This window comes from Pongo pygmaeus, chromosome 1 (genome assembly GCF_028885625.2).
Source record: "Pongo pygmaeus isolate AG05252 chromosome 1, NHGRI_mPonPyg2-v2.0_pri, whole genome shotgun sequence".
Lineage (NCBI taxonomy): Eukaryota > Metazoa > Chordata > Mammalia > Primates > Hominidae > Pongo > Pongo pygmaeus.
Window position 1 is genome coordinate 109,222,783 of NC_072373.2, and position 25,730 is coordinate 109,248,512.

The 25,730-nt window shown below is 42.8% G+C and overlaps 1 protein-coding gene across 25 annotated transcripts in view; it reads right to left on the reverse strand.

Annotated features, from left to right (window-relative positions):
* Nucleotides 1-14,526: 14,526 nt before the first annotated feature.
* LOC129030855 (myomegalin) overlaps nucleotides 14,527-25,730 on the reverse strand; it is a 226,010-nt gene continuing 214,806 nt past the window's right edge. For 10 of the 25 annotated variants that reach the window (XM_063651410.1, XM_054476702.2, XM_063651386.1 and 7 more), the window contains 7 exons: nucleotides 22,831-23,070; nucleotides 20,692-20,808; nucleotides 19,897-20,123; nucleotides 18,822-18,965; nucleotides 17,608-17,746; nucleotides 17,255-17,301; nucleotides 14,527-15,599 (listed from right to left, as the gene is read on the reverse strand). In XM_063651410.1, coding sequence (XP_063507480.1) covers nucleotides 15,558-15,599; nucleotides 17,255-17,301; nucleotides 17,608-17,746; nucleotides 18,822-18,965; nucleotides 19,897-20,123; nucleotides 20,692-20,808; nucleotides 22,831-23,070 — 956 coding nt within the window. In that variant the 3' untranslated portion in view covers nucleotides 14,527-15,557. Of the gene's footprint in view, nucleotides 15,600-16,315; nucleotides 16,377-17,254; nucleotides 17,302-17,607; nucleotides 17,747-18,821; nucleotides 18,966-19,896; nucleotides 20,124-20,691; nucleotides 20,809-22,830; nucleotides 23,071-25,730 lie in introns of those variants that run through there. The other 15 variants (XM_063651409.1, XM_063651383.1, XM_054476766.2 and 12 more) reach the window with 4 other exon arrangements.

Genomic DNA, 25,730 nt, shown 5'->3' on the forward strand with positions numbered 1-25,730 from the left:
TGGGGGATTTCTTTTTCCTAGCCAAGGGAAGCTGTGAGTGACTGTACCTGGAGGAGCAGTACACTCCTGCCCCAATACTGTGCTTTTTCCACTGTCTTCGCAACCGAAAGATCAGGAGATTCCTTCCCATGCCTGGCTCAGCAGGTCCCATGCCCATAGAGCCTTGCCTGCTGCTAGCGCAGCAGTCTGAGATCAACCTGGGACACTGGAGCATATCAGCGGGAGGGAGTTCTGCCACTGCTGAGGCTTGAGTAGGCAGTCCTATGGTCACAGTGTAAACAGAGTGGTAGGGAAGCTCAAACTGGGCAGAGCCCACTGCAGCTCAGCAAGGCCTACTGCCTCTCTAGATTCCACCTCTAGGGGGAGGGGATATCTGAATAAAAGGCAGAAGACAGCTTCTGCAGACTTAAACATCCCTGCCTAACAGCTCTGAAGACAGCAGTGGTTCTCCCAGCATGGCGTTCGAGCTCCGATAATGGACAGACAGCCTCCTCAAGTGGGTCCCTGACCACCGTGTAGCCTAATTGGGAGACATCTCCCAGTAGGAGCTGACAGACACCTCATACAGGTGGGTGCCCCTCTGGGACGAAGCTTCCAGAGGAAGGATCAGGCAGCAATATTTGTTATTCTGCAGCCTCTGCTGGTGATCCCTGGGCAAACAGGGTCTGGAGTGGACCTCCAGCAAACTCCAACAGACCTGCAGCTGAGGGGCCTGCCTATTAGAAGGAAAATTAACAAACAGAAATGAATAGCATTAACATCAACAAAAAGGACATCCGCACCAAAACCCCATCCACAGGTCAACAACATCAAAGATCAAAGTAGTAGATAAAACCACAAAGATGGGGAGAAACCAGAGCAGAAAGGCTGAAAATTCCAAAAACCAGAACGCCTCTTCTCCTCCAAGGGAACACAACTCCTCATCAGCAAGGGAACAACACTGGATGGAGAATTAGTTTGATGAGGTGACAGAAGTAGGCTTCAGAAGGTCGGTAATAACAAACTTCTCTGGGCTAAAGGAGCATGTTCTAACCCATCGCAAGGAAGCTGAAAACCTTGGAAAAAGGTGAGATGAATGGCTAACTAGAATAAACAGTGTAGAGAAGAGATTAAATGACCTAAAGGAGCTGAAAACCACAGTACAAGAACTTCATGAAGCATACACAAGCTTCAATAGCTGATTTGATCAAGAGGAATAAAGGATATCAGTGATTGAAGATCAAATTAATGAAATAAAGTGAGAAGACAAGATTAGAGAAAAAAGAGTAAAAAGAAATGAACAAAGACTCCAATAAATATGGGACTATGTAAAAAGACAATCTACATTTGATTGCTGTACCTGAAAGTGACAGGGAGAATGGAACCAAGTTAGAAAACACTCTTCAGGATATTATCCATGAGAACTTCCCCAACCTAGCAAGGCAGGCCAACACTCAAATTCAGGAAATACAGAGAACACCACAAAGATACTCATTGAGAAGAGCAACTCCAAGACACATAATTGTCAGATTCACCAAGGTTGAAATCAAGGAAAAAATGTTAAGGGCAGCCAGACAGAAAGGTCGGGTTACCCACAAAGGGAAGCCCATCAGACTAACAGCGGATCTCTCGGCAGAAACACTACAAGCCAGAAGAGAGTGGGGACCAATATTCAACATTCTTAAAGAAAAGAATTTTCAACCCAGAATTTCATATCCAGCCAAATGAAGCTTCATAAGTGAAGGAGAAATAAAATCCGTTACAGACAAGCAAATGCTGAGAGATTTTGTCACCACCAGACCTGCCTTACAAGAGCTCCTGAAGGAAGCACTAAACATGGAAAGGAACAACCAGTACCAGCCACTGCAAAAACATGCCAAATTGTAAAGACCATCTATGCTATGAAGAAACTGCATCAATTAATAGGTGAAATAAGGCTGGGTGCAGTGGCTCACACCTGTAATCCCAGCACTTTGGGAGGCCAAGGCGGGTGGATCACAAGGTCAGGAGATTGAGACCATCCTGGCTAACACGGTGAAACCCCGTCTCTATTAAAAATACAAAAACAAAACTAGCCAGGCGCGGTGGCGGGCACCTGTAGTCCCAGCTATTCAAGAGGCTGAGGCAGGAGAATGGCGTGAACCTGGAAGGCGGAGCTTGCAGTGAGCCAAGATCATGCCGCTGCACTCCAGCCTGGGTGACAGAGCAAGACTCCATCTCAAAAAAAAAAAAAAAAAAAAAAAAAAAAAAATAGGTGAAATAACCAGCTAGTATCACAATGACAGGATCAAATTCACACATAACAATATTAACCTGAAATGTAAATGGGATAAATGCCCCCAATTTAAAAACACAGACTGGCAAATTGGATAAAGAGTCAAGACCCAGGGGTGGTTCCAAGATGGCTGAATAGGAACAGCTCCAGTCTACAGCTCCCAGCATGAGTGACGCAGAAGATGGGTGATTTCTGCATTTCCAGTTGAGGTACCGGGTTCTTCTCACCGGGGCTTGTCAGACAGTGGGTGCAGGACAGTGGGTGCAGGACAGTGGGTACAGTGCACTGAGCATGAGCTGAAGCAGGGCAAGGCATCGCCTCACCCAGGAAGCACAAGGGGTCAGGGAATTCCCTTTCATAGCCAAGCAAAGCTGTGACAGATGGCACCTGGAAAACTGGGTCACTCCCACGCTAATACAGTGCTTTTCCAATGGTCTTAGCAAACTGCACACTAGGAGATTATATCCCGCGCCTGGCTCAGAGGGTCACAAACCCATGGAGCCTCGCTCCTTGCTAGCACAGCAGTCTGAGATAGAATTGCAAGGTGGCAGCAAGGCTGGGGGAGGGGTGCCCGCCATTGCTGAGGCTTGAGTAGGAAAACAAAGCTGCAGGGAAGCTCGAACTGGGTGAAGCCCACCACAGCTCAAGGAGGCCTGCCTGCCTCTGTAGACTCCACCTCTGGGGGCAGGGCATAGCCAAACAAAAGGCAGCAGAAACCTCTGCAGACATAAATGTCCCTGTCTGATAGCTTTGAAGAGAGTAGTGGCTCTCCCAGCATGGAGTTTGAGATCTGAGAACGGACAGACTGCCTCCTCAAGTGGGTCCCTGACTCCTGAGTAGCCTATCTGGGAGGCACCCCCCAGTAGGGGCAGACTGACACCTCACACGGCCGGGTACTCCTCTGAGACAAAACCTCCAGAGGAACGATCAGACAGCAACATTTGCTGTTCAGCAATACTTGCTGTTCTGCAGCCTCCACTGCTGATACCCAGGCAAACAGGGTCTGGAGTGGACTTCCAGCAAACTCCAACAGACCTGCAGCTGAGGGTCCTGACTGTTAAAAGGAAAACTAACAGACAGAAAGGACATCCACACCAAAACCCCATCTGTATGTCACTATCATCAAAGACCACAGGTAGATAAAACCACAAAGATGGGGAAAAAACAGAACAGAAAAACTGAAAATTCTAGAAATCAGAGTGCCTCTCCTCCTCCAAAGGAATGCAGCTCCTCACCAGCAATGGAACAAAGCTGGACAGAGAATGACTTTGACAAGTTGAGAGAAGAAGGCTTCAGAAGATCAAAGTACTCCGAGCTAAAGGAGGAAGTTTGAACCCATCGCAAAGAAGTTAAAAACCTTGAAAAAAGATTAGACGAACAGCTAACTATAATAACCAATGGACAGAAGTCCTTAAAGGACCTGATGGAGCTGAAAACCATGGCATGAGAACTACGTGATGAATGCACAACCTTCAGTAGCCGATTCGATCAACTGGAAGAAAGGGTATCAGCGATTGAAGATGAAATGAATGAAATGAAGCAAGAAGAAAAGTTTAGAGAAAAAAGAATTAAAAGACATGAACAAAGCCTCCAAGAAATATGGGACTATGTGAAAAGACCAAATCTATGTCTGATTGGTGTACCTGAAAGTGACGGGGAGAATGGAACCAAGTAGGAAAACACTCTGCAGGATATAATCCAGGAGAACTTCCCCAATCTAGCAAGGCAGGCCAACATTCAAATTCAGGAAATACAGAGAACGCCACAAAGATACTCCTCGAGAAGAGCAACTCCAAGACACATAATTGTTAGACTCACCAAAGTTGAAATGAAGGAAAAAATGTTAAGGGCAGCCAGAGAGAAAGGCCGGGTTACCCACAAAGGGAAGCCCATCAGACTAACAGCTGATCTCTCAGCAGAAACTCTACAAGCCAGAAGGGAGTGGGGGCTAATAGTCAACATTCTTAAAGAAAAGAATTTGTAACCCAGAATTTCATATCCAACCAAATGAAGCTTCATAAGTGAAGGAGAAATAAAATACTTTATAGACAAGCAAATGCTGAAAAATTTTGTCACCACCAGGCCTGCCCCAAAAGAGCTCCTGAAGGAAGCACTAAACATGGAAAGGAACAACCAGTACCAGCCACAGCAAAAACACGCCAAATTGTAAAGACCATCGATGCTAGGAAGAAACTGCATCAACTAATGAACAAAATAACCAGCTAACATCATAACGACAGGATCAAATTCACACGTAACAATATTAACCTTAAATGTAAATGGGCTAAATGCTCCAATTAAAAGACACAGACTGGCAAATTGGATAAAGAGTCAAGACCCATCAGTGTGCTGCATTCAGGAAACCCGTCTCATGTGCAGAGACACACATAGGCTCAAAATAAAGGGATGGAGGAAGATCTACCAAGCAAATAGAAAACAAAAAAAGGCAGGGGTTGCAATCCTAGTCTCTGAAAAAACAGACTTTAAACCAACAAAGATCAAAAGAAACAAAGAAGGCCACTACATAATAGTAAAGGGATCCATACAACAAGAAGAGCTAATTATCCTAAATATATATGCACCCAATACAGGAGCGCCCAGATGCATAAAGCAAGTCCTTAGAAACCTACAAAGAGGCTTAGACTCCCACACAATAATAATGGGAGACTTTAACACCCCACTGTCAACATTAGAGAGATCAACAAGACAGAAAGTTAACAAGGATATCCAGGAACTGAATTCAGCTCTGCACCAAGTGGACCTAATAGACATCTACAGAACTCTCCACCCCAAATCAACAGAATATACATACTTCTCAGCACCACACTGCACCTATTCCAAAATTGACCACGTAGTTGGAAGAAAAGCACTCCTCAGCAAATGTAAAAGAACAGAAATTATAACAAACTGTCTCTCAGACCACAGTGCAATCAAACTAGAACTCAGGATTAAGAAACTCACTCAAAACCACTCAACTACATGGAAACTGAACAACCTGCTCCTGAATGACTACTGGGTAAATAATGAAATGAAGGCAGAAATAAAGAGGTTCTTTGGAACCAATGAGAACAAAGACACGACATACCAGAATCTGTGGGACACATTTAAAGTAGCGTGTAGAGGAAAATTTATAGCACTAAATGCTCATAAGAGAAAGCAGGAAAGATCTAAAATCGACCCTCTAACATCACAATTAAAAGAACTAGAGAAGCAAGAGAAAACACATTCAAAAGCTAGCAGAAGGCAAGAAATAACTAAGATCAGAGCAAAACTGAAAGAGATAGAGACACAAAATCTCTTCAAAAAATCAATGAATCCAGGAGCTGGTTTTTTGAAAAGATCAACAAAATTGATAGAACGATAGCAAGACTAATAAAGAAGAAAAGAGAGAAGAATCACATAGACGCAATAACAAATGATAAAGGGGATATCACCACCCATCCCACAGAAATACAAACTACCATCAGAGAATACTATAAACACCTCTACGCAAATAAACTAGAAAATCTAGAAGAAATGGATAAATTCCTTGACACATACACTCTCCCAAGACTAAACCAGGAAGAAGTTGAATCTCTGAATAGACCAATAACAGGCTCTGAAATTGAGGCAATAATTAACAGCTTACCAACCAAAAAAAGTCCAGGACCAGATGGATTCACAGCTGAATTCTATCAGAGGTACAAGGAGGATCTGGTACAATTCCTTCTGAAACTATTCCAATCAATAGAAAAAGAGGGAATCCTCCCTAACTCATTTTATGAGGCCAGCATCATCCTGATACCAAAGCCTGGGAGAGACAAAACGAAAAAGGAGAATTTTAGACTAATATCCCTGATGAACAAGATGCAAAAATCCTCAATAAAATACTGGCAAACCAAATCCAGCAGCACATCAAAAAGCTTATTGACCATGATCAAGTGGGCTTCATCCCTGGGATGTAAGGCTGGTTCAACATATACAAATCAATAAATGTAATCCAGCATATAAACAGAACCAAAGACAAAAACCACATGATTATCTCAATGGATGCCGAAAAGGCCTCTGACAAAATTCAACGGCCCTTCATGCTAAAAACTCTCAATAAATTAGGTATTGATGGGACGTATCTAAAAATAATGAGAGCTATTTATGACAAACCCACAGCCAATATCATACTGAATGGGCAAAAACTGGAAGCATTCCCTTTGAAAACTGGCACAAGACAGGGATGCCCTCTCTCACCACTCCTATTCAACATAGTGTTGGAAGTTCTGGCCAGGGCAATCAGGCAGGAGAAAGAAATAAAGAGTATTCACTTAGGAAAAGAGGAAGTCAAATTGTCCCTGTTTGCAGATGACGTAATTGTATATCTAGAACCCCCCATCGCCTCAGCCCAAAATCTCCTTAAGCTGATAAGCAACTTCAGCAAAGTCTCAGGATACAAAATCAATGTGCAAAAATCACAAGCATTCTTATACAACAATAACAGACAAACAGAGAGCCAAATCATGAGTGAACTCCCATTCACAATTGCTTCAAAGAGAATAAAATACCTAGGAATCCAACTTACAAGGGATGTGAAGGACCTCTTCAAGGAGAACTACAAACCACTGCTCAATGAAATAAAAAAGGACACAAACAAATTGAAGAACATTCCATGCTCATGGATAGGAAGAATCAATATCGTGAAAATGGCCATACAGCCCAAGGAAATTTATAGATTCAATGCCATCCTCATCAAGCTACCAATGACTTTCTTCACAGAACTGTAAAAAACTACTTTAAACTTCATATGGAACCAAAAAAGAGCCCGCATCACCAAGTCAATCCTAAGCCAAAAGAACAAAGCTGGAGGCATCACGCTACCTGACTTCAAACTATACTACAAGGCTACAGTAAACAAAACAGCATGGTACTGGTACCAAAACAGAAATATAGACCAATGGAACAGAACAGAGCCCTTAGAAATAACACCACACATCTACAACTATCTGATCTTTGACAAACCTGACAAAAACAAGCAATGGGGAAAGGATTCCCTATTTAACAAATCGTGCTAGGAAAACTGGCTAGCCATATGTAGAAAGATGAAACTGGATCCCTTCCTTACACCTTATATAAAAATTAATTCAAGGTGGATTAAAGACTTAAATGTTAGGCGTAAAACCATAAAAACCCTAGAAGAAAACCTAGGCAATACCATTCAGGACATAGGCATGGGCAAGGACTTCATGTCTAAAACACCAAAAGCAATGGCAACAAAAGCCAAAATACACAAATGGGATCTAATTAAACTAAAGAGCTTCTGCACAGCAAAAGAAACTACCATCAGAGTGAACAGGCAACCTACAGAATGGGAGAAAATTTTTGCAATCTATCCATCTGACAAAGGGCTAATATCCAGAATCTACAAAGAACTCAAACAAATTTACAAGAAAAAAACAAACAACCCCATCAACAAGTGGGAAAAGGATATGAGCAGACACTTCTCAAAAGAAGACATTTATGCAGCCAACAGACACATGACAAAATGCTCATCATCACTGGTCATCAGAGAAATGCAAATCAAAACCACAATGAGATATCATCTCACACCAGTTAGAATGGCGATCATTAAAAAGTCAGGAAACAACAGGTGCTGGAGAGGATGTGGAGAAATAGGAACACTTTTACAGTGTTGGTGGGACTGTAAACTAGTTCAAGCATTGTGGAAGACAGTGTGGCGATTCCTCAGGGATCTAGAACTAGAAATACCATTTGACCCAGCCATCCTATTACTGGGTATATACCCAAAGGAATATAAATCATGCTGCTATAAAGACACATGCACATGTATGTTTATTGCGGCACTACTCACAATAGCAAAGACTTGGAACCAACCCAAATGTTCATCAATGATAGACTGGATTAAGCAAATGTGGCACATATACACCATGGAATACTATGTAGCCATAAAAAAGGATGAGTTCATGTCATTTGTAGGGACATGGATGAAGCTGGCAACCATCATTCTCAGTGAACTATCACAAGGACAAAAAACCAAACTCCGCATGTTCTCACTCACAGGTGGGAACTGAACAATGAGAACACTTGGACACAGGAAGGGGAACATCACACACTGAGGCCTGTTGTGGGGTGGGGGGTGGGGGGAGGGATAGCATTAGGAGATATACCTAATATAAATGACAAGTTAATGGGTGCAGCAAACCAACATGGCACATGTGTACATATGTAACAAAGCTGCATGTTGTGCACATGTACCCTAGAACTTAAAGTATTTTTTTAATATATATATATATACACACACATATATATATACACATATATATATATATACACATACATATATATATATATATATATATACATAGAAAAAAAAAAGAGTCAAGACCCATCAGTGTGCTGTATTCAGGAGACCCATCACACGTGCAGAGACACACATAGGCTCAAAATAAAGGGATGGAGGAAGATCTACCAAGCAAATGGAAAACAAAAAAAAGCAGGGGTTGCAATGCTGGTCTCTGATAAAATAGACTTTAAACCAACAAAGATCAAAAGAGACAAAGAAGGCCATTACATAATGGTAACAGGATCAATTCAACAAGAAGAGCTAACTATCCTAAATATATATGCACCCAATACAGGAGTGCCCAGATTCATAAAGCAAGTTCTTAGAGACCTAAAAACAGACTTAGACTCCCACACAATAATAATGGGAGACTTTAATACCCCACTGTCAATATTAGACAGATCAATGAGACAGAAAATTAACAAGGATATTCAGGACTTGAACTCAGCTCTGCATCAAGTGGACCTAATAGACATCTAGAGAACTCTCCACCCCAACTCAACAGAATATACATTCTTCTCAGCACCACATCACACTTATTCTAAAATTGACCACATATTTGGAAGTAAAACACTTCTCAGCAAATGTAAAAGAATAGAAATCACAACAAACTGTCTCTCAGACCACAGTGCAATCAAATTAGGACTCAGGATTAAGAAATTCACTCAAAACTGCACAACTACATGGAATTAACCTGCTCCTGAATGACTACTGGGTAAATAATGAAATGAAGGCAGAAACAAAGAGGTTCTTTGGACCAATGAGAACAAAGACACAACGTACCAGAATCTCTGGAACACATTTAAAGCAGTGTGTAGAGGGAAATTTATAGCACTAAATGCCCACAAGAGAAAGCAGGAAAGATCTAAAATCAACACCCTAACATCACAATTAAAAGAAATAGAGAAGCAAGAGCAAACACATTCAAAAGCTAGCAGAAGGCAAGAAATAACTAAGATCAGAGCAGAACTGAAGGAGATAGAGACACAAATATCCCTTCAAAAAAATCAATGAATCCAGGAGCTGTTTTTTTGAAAAAAATCAACAAAATGGATAGACCCGCTAGCAAGACTCATAAAGAAGAAAAGAGAGAAGAATCAAATAGATGCAATAAGAAATGAAAAAAGGGATATCACTACTGATTCCACAGAAATACAAACTACTCTCAGAGAATACTATAACACCTCTACGCAAAGAAACTAGAAAATCTAGAAGAAATGGATAAATTCCTTGACACATACACCCTCCCAAGACTAAACCAGGAAGAACTCAAATCCTGGAATAGACCATTAACAGGTTCTGAAATTGAGGTGATAATTAATAGCCTACCAAGCAAAAAAATTCCAGGACCAGACAGATTCACAGCCAAATTCTACCAGAGGTAAAAAGAGGAGCTGGTACCATTCCTTCTGAAACTATCCCAATCAATAGAAAAAGAGGGAAACCTCCCTAACTCATTTTATGAGGCCAGCATCATCCTGATACCAAAGCCTGGCAGAGACAAAACAAAAAAAGATAATTTTAAGCCAATATCCTTAATGAACATCAATGTGAAAATCCTCAATAAAATACTGGCAAACTGAATCCAGCAGCACATCAAAAAGCTTATCCACCATGATCAAGTTGGCTTCATCCCTGGGATGCAAGGCTGGTTTGACATACACAAATCAACAAATGTAATCCATCACTTAAACAGAACCAACGACAAAAACCACATGATTATCTCAATAGATGCAGAAAAGGCCTTCGACAAAACTCAAGAGCCTTTCATGCTAAAAACTCTCAATAAACTAGATATTGATTGAACATACCTCAAAATGATAAGAGCTATTTATGACAAGCCCACAGCCAATATCATACTGAATGGGCAAAACCTGGAAGCATTCCCTTTGAAAACTGGCACAAGACAGGGATGCCCTCTCTCACCACTCCTATTCAACATAGTGTTGGAAGTTCTGGCCAGGGCAATTAGGCAAGAGAAAGAAATAAAGGGTATTCCATTAGGAAAAGAGGAAGTCAAATTGTCCCTGTTTGCAGATGGCATGATTGTATATTTAGAAAACCCCATCGTCTCAGCCCCAAATCTCCTTAAACTGATAAGCAACTTCAGCAAAATCTCAGGATACAAAATCAACGTGCAAAAATTACAAGCATTCCTATACACCAAGAACAGACAAACAGAGAGCCAAATCATGAGTGAACTCCCATTCGCAATTCCTACAAAGAGAATAAAATACCTAGGAATCCAACTTACAAAGGATGTGAAGGACCTCTTCAAGGAGAACTACAAATCACTGCTCAATGAAATAAAAGAGGACACAAACAAATGGAAGAACATTCCATGCTCATGGATAGGAAGAATCAATATCGTGAAAATGGCCATACAGCCCAAGGAAATTTATAGATTCAATGCCATCCCCATCAAGCTACCACTGACTTTCTTCACAGAACTGGAAAAAAACTACTTTAAACTTCATATGGAACCAAAAAAGGGCCCTCATAGCCAAGATAATCCTAAGCCAAAAGAACAAAGCTGGAGGCATCACGCTACCTGACTTCAAACTATACTACAAGGCTACAGTAAACAAAACAGCATGGTACTGGTACCAAAACAGAGATAGAGACCAATGGAACAGAACAGAGGCCTCAGAAATAACACCACACATCTACAACCATCTGATCTTTGACAAACCTGACAAAAACAAGCAATAGGGAAAGGATTCCCTATTTAATAAATGGTGCTGGGAAAACTGGCTAGCCATATGTAGAAAGATGAAACTGGATCCATTCGTTATACCTTACACAAAAATTAACTCAAGATGGATTAAAGACTTAAATGTAAGTCATAACACCATGAAAACCCTAGAAGAAAACCTAGGCAATACCATTCAGGACATAGGCATGGGCAAAGACTTTATGATTAAAACACCGAAAGCAATGGCAACAAAAGCCAAAATACACAAATGGGATCTAATTAAACTAAAGAGCTTCTGCACAGCAAAAGAAACTATCATCAGAGAGAACAGGCCACCTACAGAATGGGAGAAAATTTTTGCAATCTATCCATCTGACAAAGGGCTAATATCCAGAATCTACAAAGAACTCCAACAAATTTACAAGAAAAAAACAACCCCATCAAAAAGTGGGCAAAGGATATGAACAGACACTTCTCAAAAGAAGACATTTATGCAGCCAACAGACATATGAAAAAATGCTCATCATCACTGGTCATCAGAGAAACGCAAATCAAAACCACAATGAGATACCACTCATGCCAGTTAGAATGACCATCATTAAAAGGTCAGGAAACAACAGGTGCTGGAGAGGATGTGGAGAAATAGGAACGCTTTTACACTGTTGGTGGGAGTATAAATTAGTTCAACCATTGCGGAAGACAGTGTGGCGATTCCTCAAGGATCTAGAACTAGAAATACCATTTGACCCAGCAATCTCATTACTGGGTATATACCCAAAGGATTATAAATCATGCTACTATAAAGACACGTGCACACCTATGTTTATTGAGGCACTATTCACAATAGCAAAGACTTGGAACTAACCCAAATGTCCATCAATAATAGACTAGATAAAGAAAACGTGGCACATATACGCCACATATACACTTTTTTATGCAGCCATAAAAAAGGATGAGTTCATGTCCGTTGCAGGAACATGGATGAAGCTAGAAATCATGATTCTCAGCAAAATATCACAAGGACAGAAAACCAAACTCCGCATGTTCTCACTCTTAAGTGGGAGTTGACCAATGAGAACACATGGACACAGGGAGGGGAACATCACACACCGGGGCCTGTTGTGGGGTAGGGGGCTGGGGGAGGGATAGCGTTAGGAGAAATACCTAATGTAAATGAGTTGATGGGTGCAGCAAACCAACATGGCACATGTATACCTATATAACAAACCTGCACGTTTTGCACATATACCCTAGAACTTAAAGTATTTTTTTTAAAAAAAGATTATTTCTTTGAATAAGCGTTCTACTCTTTGCTCCTTCTCAACCCCCTCTTTAAGGCCAATGAATCTTTGATTTTCTCTTTTGAGGCCCTCTTCTAGATCTCTTAAGCATTCTGTGTTCCTTCTCATTCTTCTTTTCTTTTTTCTCCTCTGACTGTATTTTCAAATAGCTTGTTCGCATGCTAATTCTTTCTTCTGCTTGATCAATTCTACTGAGACTCACTAATGCATTTTCCAGCTCCAGCACTTGATTTCTCTTACTTCAGTAATCTTGTTAAATTTCTGATATATTTCTGAATTGTTTCTCTGTGTTTTCTTGAAGTTCATTGAGCTTTCTCAAAATAGCTATTCTGAATTCCCTGAGGTTACACATCTCCATCTCTCCAGGGTTGGTCACTGGGTGCCTTACTTGGTCCATTTGTTGAGGACATATTGACTTCAATGTTATTGATACTGTTGATGTTTGTCAATATCTGGGCATTGAAGGATAAGGTATTTATTCCAGCCTTTGCAGTCAGGTCTTGTTTGTATCTGTCCTTCAGAGGACCTTCCAGGAATTCAAAGTGGGCTGATGAGTTCCCTAAGCCAGTGATCACTGCAGCCATTTTTGTACTACAGGGCACCCTAGGCCCAGGTACGCTGCAATTCTTACAGATTCCCAGGTCCCCAGCCCTGTGGACTTGGGGAAGATCGGAGATTGTTCTATGCATTCCCAGGTAAAGCCTCTAGCTTACTTCCCTTTCTTTCCCCCAAGCAAAAGGAACCTCTCTTCAGGCTGCACTGCCTGGAGTGTAGGGAGGGGTGATACAGGCATTCCCATAGCTGCCGTCATACTGGCTCACACCACAAGTCCAGGGTCTTCCAGACCTATGCAGCATCAGGGCTTGCCCAAGTACTGTGGTCACTACAGCCTGCCTGCCACTGAAATTTATTTGAAGCCCAAGAAATTTCCAGTGATAAAGCCGGCCAGAACTTTGGTGGGTTCTTCCTGCTGAAGCAGCTGATTCCCTTGCGGCCCAGGGTGGGTCTAAATGCTTCTTTTGTGGGCACCAGCCTGGAATCAAGTGCTGTAGGGTTCTGCCCAGTGCTGTGTGTCACTATGGCAAGACTGGTACTAAGTTCCAATATAAAGTCTCACACTTTCCTCCTTGTCCCCAAGCCATCAGATTCTCTCTTGGAGATGCATTTCCTGTGGTTGGGGGAGAGGTGTTATAGGCAGTGCAAGACTGTCCTTCCTCCCTTCTTCAATGCATCTTTTCTTGTTAGCATGTTAAAACCAGGTGCTATGATCTCTCACCTGATCAGCCCTTGTGAAAGCATTTTCTTACATAGATAGTTGTTCAATTTGATGTTCCTTCAGGGAGACCATTGCTGGAGAATTCTATTCTACCATCTTACTCCACCTTCTACCTGTTTTTATTTTTTAAATCTTTCTAGTACATAATTGTGAAGTGAAAGCTTTATTTTAATCTTGGGGATCAAAAGCATGTAGCTAAGAACTTTTCCCAAGGAATATTTTAACATTTTTATATCAATGTTTACGGAATGACATACTTTTTGATTCAAAGTTCTTCAATGTAGTTTAGTTTTGATTGAATGTTATAGAACACTGTTTTTTTAAACTGTGACCTGCAGCCCACATGTAATGGAATCACCTGGGGTGCTTATATAAAAAAATGCAGATTCTAGGGCTCACACCAACTAAATCTCCTGGGATTGGAGACCAGGAGGTAGCTCCTATAATCTCCACAGCTGCTTCTCAGGCACACCAAGTTTAAGAACCATTCTTTCATATTTTCAGACTGGGGATTCTTACAAAATGACAAAGAAGGAAAACCTTAATCTTTTAAAGTTAGAGTTCAGGCATTAGACTATGTGCTTCTTAAACACAGTTTGTCTTTCCCATTTTCTCTTTCCAGTTCTTTATACTGTCAAGGGATTGGTGCAGAAATGGGAAACAAAGCAGTGAAAGAAAAACTGTTTATTTCTTTATACACATTTTGCTTTAATAATCACCAAAAAGACTTTCATTTTCTGTCACCCACCCTGTCCACCAGTTATGATGGCTTTCAATATATGGTGATAGCAACATATATAAATCTATATCATACATTTATACACACAAACACATTCTATCAGCACTGTGAAGACAGAGACTAGGCTTTCCTAGGCTAGGGGCCTCTCCCATTCCACTTAAAAATGAGCACAGGTTTGCTCTATGCAAGAATTTCAACAGAGTTGGTCTGGCCATCAGTCCCCAGTTTCCCCGAGATAAGATAGGATGACAAAATGGGACAGCATCTTTGAAGTGAGGTCAGTCCAATTCGGATATCATAGAAGAAAAGAAATAGGATGTGCTAGGTTAAGCCTGAGATGGTATCTGGGAAGTCACCACATTCATGATGTGAACTCAAAGAACACAGGTGCTACAGTGCAGACCAAAGCCCAGCCTGACTCGACCCAACAGGGTCAGGTGTGGATCTGTGAGTAGTGCTCACTGAGCCCCCACCAGCAGTGTCCGGCAGGGCACCGCTGCTCAGTAGTGTGCCTTTAGAACCTGCCAGAGGAGCTCCAGCATTGGGACCACGTGCCCCATTCATCAGAATCAGAGTCCTATATCCACTGAGTTTTCCATCTCAGGACAGCTGATGAGGCAAGAAATGTGCTGTTGCTAGTTCCCAAGCTGCTGGGGCTGTTAAGAGGCAGTATCACAAAACCGTCTATGCAAACTACGCATCTTTTGCTTAGTGCTGGGCCAAGTGGACCTTGGCTAATGGTATTCCATAGCTGTCAGAAAGGCTTTCTGCCTTTCTCCCAGCTCCACCAGGATACATCTCTGACTCCCTCTTCTGGACCCTCCAGTGGACTTGGAGGAATGAGGCCCACATGCTCCTCAGCAGATAGGTAGCTGCACAAAAGGGGGACAGGCCCACCTTTCCTGCTGTTTTAAGGACTTCTGGTGGCTGCGCTTCTTGCGTGGTTCCTGGAAGGCAAGGGTCACAAGGCTGGAGTACACGGCAGAGCCCTTAGGGATTTCACCTGCAGACAAACATAAAACAAACCAAATCAGTGTAGATTGCCAGGCCCTACTGATGACTGCCTGAAGCTGGAGTGAGAGCTACGTGGTGACCAAAGCCAGGAGCACGGTGAGAGCCAGTTAAGAGGATGAGCTAAGAGCATGCGCTGCAGTCTGGAGGAGCAACAGGTGCCCGAGGTTAGGGGAGCCTCCCACCTCCCTATGTGCTGAGATCCCTGCTCCAATTCACTGCACACTGGGTGGCTGGATCCTACCACTCCTTCTTCAGGGGCCAGGTGACTCTCCAAATCACTTTGTCTCAGCAGAAAGAGGCCTTTGCCATCTCCACCCAAGAAAGAAGTGCTTAGCATGAAACATGCACATATAGAAACAGCCTGTTGTAGGAAGAAGAGGACATTTTGCAGGGAAGTGCTCTGTTAAGTTTATGTCCAGTCGCCATAATGAGGGTGTGGAGGGGCCAAGTCCACAGGGAGCTCAGAGCTCAACTAAGTCCAGTTCCATCTTTGACACATGAGGGTGCAGCAGTCTCACAGAGACTAAGGGACAAGCCAAAGCCACACAGCAGTTAGTGATAAACCAGGGATTAGAACCGAGGCCTCGGGTCCTTTCCAGTGATCTATGGGAGGTGGAGGGGAAAGCTTCCACACTGGAGAAAGCCAGTGGATACTAGAGACTTTTGGGTTACCTTTTAGTGGATACTAGAGACTTTTTGGGTTACCTTTTCTGGGACAGGAATAAGGCTTTACAGAGGCAATCCTGTAAGTGCTGCTCTAAAGAGGCTCAGGAAAGAGAAGAATTATCAGAGAAAAACAAAAGGGAATTAGTGAAAAAAAAAGAGCAAGTTAAACTGGCCCAAGTCATTTTCACACTATGGAGATCAACATTCTCTCAGGTTACGGTTTAGAAACATTTCTAGGAATATGCTCAATCGCTTATGGCAAAGCTTTGAAGTCCATGTTAAAAGGTTTAGGTTCTGATTTTTAAACCATTTCATATACCTCAAGTTTTTCTTCAATGCACTTCCTAGGGAATGATTAACACTTGGTGTTTTAAGTAAATGTACATAATGTCTGGTACATATATAACATTTTTTCCCTGAAGGTTCAGTTGTTGTTTATTAACAAATTTGCTTTTAGACCAATGAGACCTAACAGATCTCTTTTGTCAGGTTGCTTAAAGATATATCAAAATCAAATTGCTTTTCTTAACCCAGGAGTGTGCAGTTAAATCAGTTTATTAGGTTGCAAATTGCTTTTACTTTTTCATGAAGAGTAGAACACATAACTAGCCTCAAGATCCCTCTACTAGAAGCTCATTCAGAGGCAGACTCCCAAATGTCTAATGACTTCAAGAGTGAGCTGAATTGCATTTCTCCAGTCTCTGAACTTGGCATCAAAGAAGAAAAATTGGAGTAAAAAGGAGAGATGATGACAATGTGAGAGTAAACCAAGATACAGGGCAGGAGCCGACGGAGTGGGAGGGTGATGGGAACAGAAACTAGCAGGAAGCTCACTGAGGACCTGTGATCTTGCAAGTGGACCCCAAATCTTCTCCTGGAAGACCAAAGCAGGCCAAGGTCGCCTACAAGATCTGCTAATGGATGGTGATGGGTTGGGGACAGGCTTGGTGCCTCTGACTAGTGCAGTAGTTTCCTTACCTCTAAGTTAGTCCTTGCCTTCTTTAAAACATCATGTGTTCTGGTTACTGAAACAACAAAAGAACACCACAGAGTAGAAATCACCAGCAGAAATTAACCCTACTTGCTTAGCGTGAGAATTCTAAAGCATTTATTTCTTTCTGGCCATTCAGCTTGGGGTCTCCTTCTATCCACTCCCTGTCCTCCCCTCCCTCTGCATCCACAATTGCTCGTGGCACAGGAGGTTTAGGGACATCAAATCAGTCTCCACTCCCAACATCTCCAACCCCGCCAGGTCACTGCTCATCAGCAGCACAAGTGGGGCATCGGGAAGACTGCCTGTTTCTTCCCCCATTCCCTCTCAGGGAACCTACGCTGGCTGACGATGAACTGCTCCATGCTCTCCTTCTGCTGGTTGGCAGTCTTCAGACGCTCAGCTGTCCTCTGAAGGAGCCACTCCTGTTTGGATACTTTGGTTCTCAGTTCCAGAAGTTCCCTTTCTGTTGATTCTCCCTGGATAAGAGGAACAGACTCTTACTGACCAGGCAGAAGGCCTAAAGCACCCTGTGCTTTGTGGCTCTTTCCAATTCAAAGAAGGATTCTACAATCTTCTCAACCCTCCTGAACTGGATTTCCTCCTTCACAGCCTTGGATACCTCCAGCTGAGGACAGTTTAGGATAAGGCCATTAGGCAGGAAGATTGAGACTCTGGAATTCCCCATGCAGACTAGCACAGGCCCACACACCTGTAGCTTAAGAGAACCTCGCTTCAGGCTGGTTTAAAACTCCCAACTCTGAAGAGGACCCTGCTTTAGTCCTGATATCAGTTCTGTCACTCTCCCTTCACAGGTAAGATTGAGAGTTCAGAAATGTTATGCTGGGGTGAGAGATGTGGACAAGTTTGCAAGTTTGTAAATATTTGTGCCAACATGAAGATAGCAAAACACCCTCTCCCTGGAATTAGCATAGTTGGATCCAAAAGTTATTAGTGACATTGATCTGAAGCCAGAATCCCTGGGGAGGGGATCCTGAAACCTGCCTACAGAAGGGTCTGCCAATCAGTTAGCCTGAGCTCTGAGCAGATCCTGAGGGGTGGCTGACTTTCCCCAGGTCTGGTCCAGAGATGCCAGCTTAAGTGATATGCTGGGATTCCAGGCAGTCGTTAAAAAGGCTCAGTCTCATGGGGTATTCTGTGATCATTTGACCGTGGGACCTGAGGGGTGGGAGATGGGTGCTGAAGCTTTAACTGAATTTCAGCTCAGTCAAACTTCAGAGAGGTAAATAAACTGAACATTTATGGATTGCCAGGGTTATGATGTCTCCGCCTTCTCCACACCCCTTCCTCTTCTTTGATTTCTTATCCAGGGGCCAGGGGGCTGGCGGGGAATGGGATGTATTTAGAGCTGCAATGAAAGCAGCCACCAAGGGTCAGAGATGTCCCTCCGGGGACACTCCTCTAAGTTCCTGTCTATCCCAACTCACTATGTGGCTCCTGATTTTCTGGAAAAGCTGTGACATTGAGGAGACAGAACAGTATTGGAGGGCAGGAGAACTGGGTTTGAACCAAGAAAGGACACTGGCATCTTACCACTTTGCCAGGCAGCACAGGGATGTGGGTGCTTGGCAGGGCCGCTCTCCAGAACATGCTGAGAAGGGAAGCCGACTCCTCTAGGGCATGGTGCAGGGCACTGGTGCTGCTCTGAAGCTCATGAATGCCTTTGCTGCCTAGCACCTGGGGAAAGGTAACACCACAGGAGCAGAGAGATTACTTTCTTCCCCCTGCGTGGGCCCAAGCTTCCTTTGTGAGTGAGGCGCAGAACATGGGCCTGCTTGAACCTGTGAAGCCCTCGCACAACCATTTGCAGCTCTCAGAACTAAGGTGCTGCTCCCTTTACCAGGAATGCCTTCCTCCACCTGCAGAACCCACAAGGCTTTCAAAACTCACCCCCCTTGCTATGTCCTCTATGAACCTGTTACCTTCCTTGCCTGAGATAAATGACCACATTTGCATTGGCGCTCTCACAGCACAGAGGATGACTTCTCATACTGTGCCTGTAGCCCATTACTGTGCTTATCCACTTGGGTGTGTGTCTTGCCCTCTAGTGTGGGGGCTCCGTGGAGGCCGGGCTGTCCCTACACATCCATGGGTCTCCAGCAGCTCAGACAGTACAGCCACAGGCTCCTGGTCTCTCTCACTGGCAAGGTGCTCTCAGAAGCTTTGCTGCTTGCCTTCCCTCCCCTATGCAGTCTGCATAAGGAAATGCCATGGCTGCCAGACTTCTCGCCCCTTCCACATGTGGGGGCCATACACCTGCAAATCCTTCAGTTTCTATCCATCCCATTGAGTCAACTCTGCCCACAGATGGTCATGTGTCTGCATGACTATGGTATATAATAGGCTACCAAAGGCTGCTAGGCAATGCCATGTGTTTCTGTGGGGCTGAGGGGAAATATCCAGTCAGCTACATCTGGAACACAGCAGAACTCACAGTGAAAATAGGAGATAGAGAAGAAAGGGCCTGGCTGCTATACATGGAAGAGGAAGCCTCAGCTGTGGAGAGATGCAAAGCATGAAAAAAACAAAAATGGTGGGAGAACGAGTTAACATCAAAGGAACAAATGGCACAAGGAAAGAGTGCACCTAAAGCTACAGGTGTGATTACCTCTGTGCCTTGGGCTTCAAGGCCAGGGAAGCTGCATGCTGATCTCACAAGAGACACTATCTTTTTGACCAGCAGCTTGCCCTCCACAATTTGCTGTCTTAGGGCACTGTAGTCATCAATGTGGCCAATGACATGGCGGCCATGCTTATTGGCAAAGGAGCCATCAGTAGCATCCCCCTCCAGCTTGGGAGGGGTCTTCAATACTGGAGAAGTATCCAAACCCAAGCCTGAAAAAGAAAATGACAACACAACAGAATCTTCTGTTATTCATAATGATATCCTCAGTTTGCTCCAACTGAAAAGAGGTAGGGAATGAGAAAAGGACGAGGCTGGGAACAAGAAATGAAGCCTTGGAATGTACAAGGGTGGGGCAAAGTCCATAGAGATCTTCTGGCTTCTATATTTTTATAACCTTTCTTACATTATCTCTTAATGATAAATTTGCCAGGAGACAATTTTTTCCTTATTGGCAAATGAAATAGGACAAATCATAATAAATAATAAGTTTCTGGGTAGAGAAGACAGAGACAAGGAAATCAAGTTGGATACAGACAGCATTTTCAAGAATGGAGAGATTATGGTGCAATGAAGCAAAAACAGCAGTAGGAAAACTACAGGAGGATGAACAATGGCAAGAAAGGCAGCCACAGAAGGTGCAGGGAGTAGGGCTAAAGGCCTTGGGGCATGCAGAGAAAACTCTCTAAATACAGATAATATGTTTAGAGACAACAAAAGGTTGTTTGCATTAATCACATTCCATCGTCAGTCCCTGGGCCCTTTAGTTGCCATATTTACCATCTGCTCTGTTGATTATGGCCATTTCTGAGCCAGGAGTAGAGGAAGCAGAGCTGGGGAGGACCAGAGCTGGGGAATTCATACCAACATCCCGGACTGGAGGAGACACAGCTGAATCTAGGGAGTAAAGGCAACCACAGTTTTCAGGAGCCCTGGAACACCCTGCACGTGAAGCACATGCACACCTAGCCATCCCCACTGAGGACTAAGGTGGCAGGACTCTCCTCTTATAGAATTATCCATACCCCACAAGCCAAAGCCCATGAGTCACTGAGTTCAGAATGTGTCCATTCTTCAGAATAAAAAGATATTCTTTTAATTGTGGGGTGTTCCATGAGAACGTAACTTCTAGTTTGAAAAATTATTAGGTGCATTTTTATAAACCGAGTCTTAAGTATAATTTGTGTGTGGTATCTAATATGATGCCCTGTAACTAAATGTAATATGTATAAATATACATAGTACATATTAAAATCTAGAATCAAGGAATCAAGGAATGAATGGATTCATGGGCGACTCAACATTCTAGTCATCATTCTGATGAGGTAATACTGAAAAAAATTGATATGTATGAGAAGAACGGAGACAGAAGGCTTGGTGGGTTAACGTTGTCTTGCTGGAGACTAAAAAGCAACCCTACGGTGGAGGAATTGGAAAATATCACAAAAAAGGTAGAAAAGGTCCTGCTCAGGCAAGTGTGGCCCAGTGCCTGCTTTCCAGCTCAGGCCTCAAGGGTGCTAGAGAAAGATGGGCAGGGACTGCACCAGTGGGGCTGAGTCTTGGCTGCTGTATGGCAAGCCAGTGAGAGGGGAAGGCCTGGTTGGAAAGAAGAGTTGGAGACATAACTGAACACCACAACCATCAGGGCAGCCCAGAGGAGGGCAAGGCATCCACCTAATGTAAGCTGAGAAGTTCCTGGTGGCCAGGCGGTTTGCTTGGTGGACCACATGTGTTTTTTTACTGAAATGCCAAAACAGCATAATCATGTTATTGTCACCTTCATTTGACAAATAATGTTACTGTCAGATAAATGAGAATCTACAAGAACCAGAGAAAAATAAAGATTAACATGACCCAGAAATAGCTGGCAGGAGAGTTTGAAAGCTCAGCTTTAGAGAAACTGAACAGAAGTGGTTCCTGATTTGAATAAAATTGAAGGTATGGCCACAGAGGTGAGTGAAGATGGTGTACTAAATAGTGTATCAAAAGGAGAAAAGGACAGAGGAAGTAGAAATTGAATGATTTAAGAGACTAGGGGGACACCATTGACATTTCAATGAAAACTGGGAGAAGTGAGATTGATGGGGGATATTGAGAAGAGAAGGGGGACCTGGTCAAACACGCCTATCTGAAAAGGCAGGCAAGGGGTGGGGTAGAGAAAGTGAATGATGGCCGCCCGAAATAAATCACCCACCATCCAGGACTTCCCCAGAGCCCTGTTTCCTTACGGGCAGGAACATTTTACCACACACTGAGTTCCCCACCTGTGAGGGAAAGGGGGACTAGAGAATCTGGGAAGGTCGGCAATACTGAGACAGGGCACAATGAGCTGGAAGGAACACAGACTGAAAATCACAACATCTGGTTCTGATCCTGGCTTTGTCTATAACTTCTCTAAACCCTCGCTTGTTTGTTAATATCTCAGGACCTAAGTTTTCTTATGTGAAATACAGAGATAGCAAAACCTGCTTTACTTCAGATGAAATTATATATGTGAAAACACTTGGCTAATACTAAAGCACCAAGCAAATCCAAGAAAAAGATATGAACATATACAACTGCTAATTATTGAGCAATTCTTAGTGTGCCAAGCACTTGTAAATGATTTCATTTAATGCTCAAAATCATATAAGGTACAGATGATCATTATCCTCATCTTAAATATAAGGAAACTAAGGCTTAAACCTCTGAGACTTTAAACACCTTGCCCAAATCAAATGACCTGTAAGCGGTAAACTCAGAATCTGGAGCCCAGTCTGACCTAAATCCCACGCTTTCACTCAGGCTGCTAGACTAGAGCATCTCTGATTTCAACCTGACCATAAGGAGCATGGACCAGGCAGATTGCACCTTCTGCCGCAGACATCCTGGTGATCTCCCCACTGGCCAAGGGCTTTCTAAGTCCCTTTTCCTTCCTACCTTGGAGGAGCAGCTGCTTGTTTCCAGGGTCAGCGCTGGCTGGGAAGTTCTGGTTAATGGAGGACGGGCTGAGGCTGGCTTTGCCAGCACCGCTATCCAGCTGCTGTTGCAGCTGCAGTCGCAGACAATTGTTCCCCTGAATGCTCTGCTCCAGCTGCCCTCTCAGAGCTCGTACCTCTGCCACCAGGTGGCTCAGGTCACTGCTCAGAGGGATTTGGTGACAGACATCCAGGCTGTAAGCTAAGAGAGAAGAGGAGTCTGGTAACATTGACCCAAGTATTTCCAAGCACTTGTCAGAACCCTCCTCTGTGACATTCTTTTCTGCCAAGGGCCCCACTATCATCTGAGTCTCATGCAACCCATCTCTGATGGAGATGTCACCATTTCTGTGTGTGGCCGGGGGATGGCACTGAGATGGCACACATCCAGTCTGAAACTTCCCTGCGGTTTAAGTTACACACATGCACCTATAGAGCATTTGATTGGCAGATGAGGATGAATCCATATTTCATCTCCATAGTAACCTTAGTCCTGTAGGCTAAAGTATAGGATCCTCCACGGTAGAAGGTCAGCACTGAGCTAGAGAAGGGTAGGGGATGAGGGAGAAAGAGATTTCACAGTCTTCACTCTCAAAAATGAAAGAGGAGAAGGAGGAGGCCTTTTGGTAGCATGTGAGAATGTGAGTTGGGCACCTTAGATGAGGGATTATAACTAAGTGAGTTTTTCAATTTCTCTCTCTCTCTCTACCTCTCTCTCTCTATATATATGTGTGTGTGTGTGTGTGTGTGTACATATATATACCTACATATAGTGTGTTTATATATGTTGGGTGTGTATATACATACTATAAGTGTATATATGTACACGTATACGTGTACATGTATATGTACACACACACATATATAAATATATATGTATATATATTTACCTCCATTCACCACATGTCTATTTCTTTGTACTGGGGATGAAGAGATCTAAGAAATATTCTACGAAGCCACAATCCTTTCTCTGAAAACCTTAAGGCCAAATGTATTTCGAAAGGTAAAATTTGTTTTAGTTTTTAGCAAGGCAACAGGGTGCATATATCACATATAACATGTACCCAGTTGCAGGTGAACCGCAATCCTTAATCAAACGTATAACTATTTCTGCAATGAGCTATGTGAATATTCTAAGTAGATAAATAAAGACTTATGAATATCCTCTTGTCAGATCATCTAGATTTTGTCACTAAATGAGTATTTGAAAAATTTAATTTGGAGATCTTACTGGATTTTGAAATTACAGATAAGAGATTATGGAGCTTCAGTGGTTGTAGCTTTGAAATGAGTCCTAAAAGGCAGGGAGAAAAGCATGAAAGGAAAGGGAGCTCAGGATGAAGTAGTTTTAGAGACTTTGGTAAATAATCTACTCTTGAATTTTGCCCAAAGTTTTATGATGTTCCTCTCTCTCTTTCTCAATCCAACTTCTCACTAAAGTTTGCTTATTTTTTAAGAGATGTTTTAAAATCTATCTATACCCTTTCATCTTCCCAATAGCACCTTATATTAGACTGTCATCTCTTAATGTGCCAGAATATCACTAGACCCATCCAATAGGTTTCCCAGATTCTAATGTCTCCCAACTCCAGGACATCCCCTGAGACTTAGCATCTTAAAGTTCTGTTTTCATCATATGCTTATCTTCTTTGAAAAAGAACAGACTTAGTTTCATTATCTACTATACAGAATGTCAACTTTCACCCTGACCTGTGAGCTTTCAAGAGTTGGTGACTCTGATCCACCATCCTGACTTCTCACTCCCCTAACCCCAAGCTTCTCCTGTGGTCAGGCTGGTCCCACTGACCCAGCACTCACCATGACTGTGTACTTAAGCTATTCTCCCAGCCTGGTGAGCCCCCTGTATTTCTTCAAGTTCCAGTTCACCTTCTCTTTAGAAAATCAGGAAACTAAATCAGGATTTATGATAATTCGAATCTAACTTCCACTGCCCTTCACTCTTTGTTTAGCCCTCTGGAGGGACATAAAATACATGAGTTCTTTTTCACCTGACACTTCTTCAAATGTCCGAAGCCAGTTCTCATGTCCTCAAGATGTTTTGAAAGCCTACATTTCTTTAGTTTCTTTGACCAGTTGGAGATTTCTGGTCCACAACATTGTGTGCCCTGTCTTCATTATGTTCCCTAGTGTGTCAATGCCCTTTTCAAAGATGGTGCCCCTTAATCTAACAATATTGTAGACATGGTCTCCACAGGCGAACATCACACTTACACTACTATAGTTCCAGTTTGAGCTGGCATTTCTAGCAACCTTTGTCCTACACCTTGCTTGTGTGAACATGTTTCTACCAAATCCCATACCCTCAAGTCCATGAACGGCTGCCTGTCCTATATTTCTACACTTGTCCTATATTTCTACCACTGATATTTTTAATCGAGCTCAGGATTTTGCTTTTTATCATTGCTAAATTTCATGACATTGATGTCAGTCCTCTGTTCCAGCCTGCTGTGACTTATTAACATTATGTTTTGAGTACCCTTCTCCATTTAAAGAAGCATGAAGAAATATATCAAAATTCTCAAATATTAGATTATTATTTCAGCAGGCAGCAACTCTTCAATAAATGTCCTTAATATTTAAATCCAGGATTCAAATTTAGGTCCTATTAGTGGTATTTCTATAAGGTTTTTTTGTTTTTGTTTTTGTGTCTTTTAATTTTCTCCTATGGGCAGGCTGGTCCCCACTGACTCAACACTCACCATGACTTTGTACTTAAGCTATTCGCCCAGCCTGGTAAGCCCCTGTATTTCTTCAAATTCCAGTTCACCTTCTCTTTAGAAAATCGGGAAACTAAATCAGGATTTATGAAAATTGCATGAAAGGGCAATAAGCCGAGAGCCA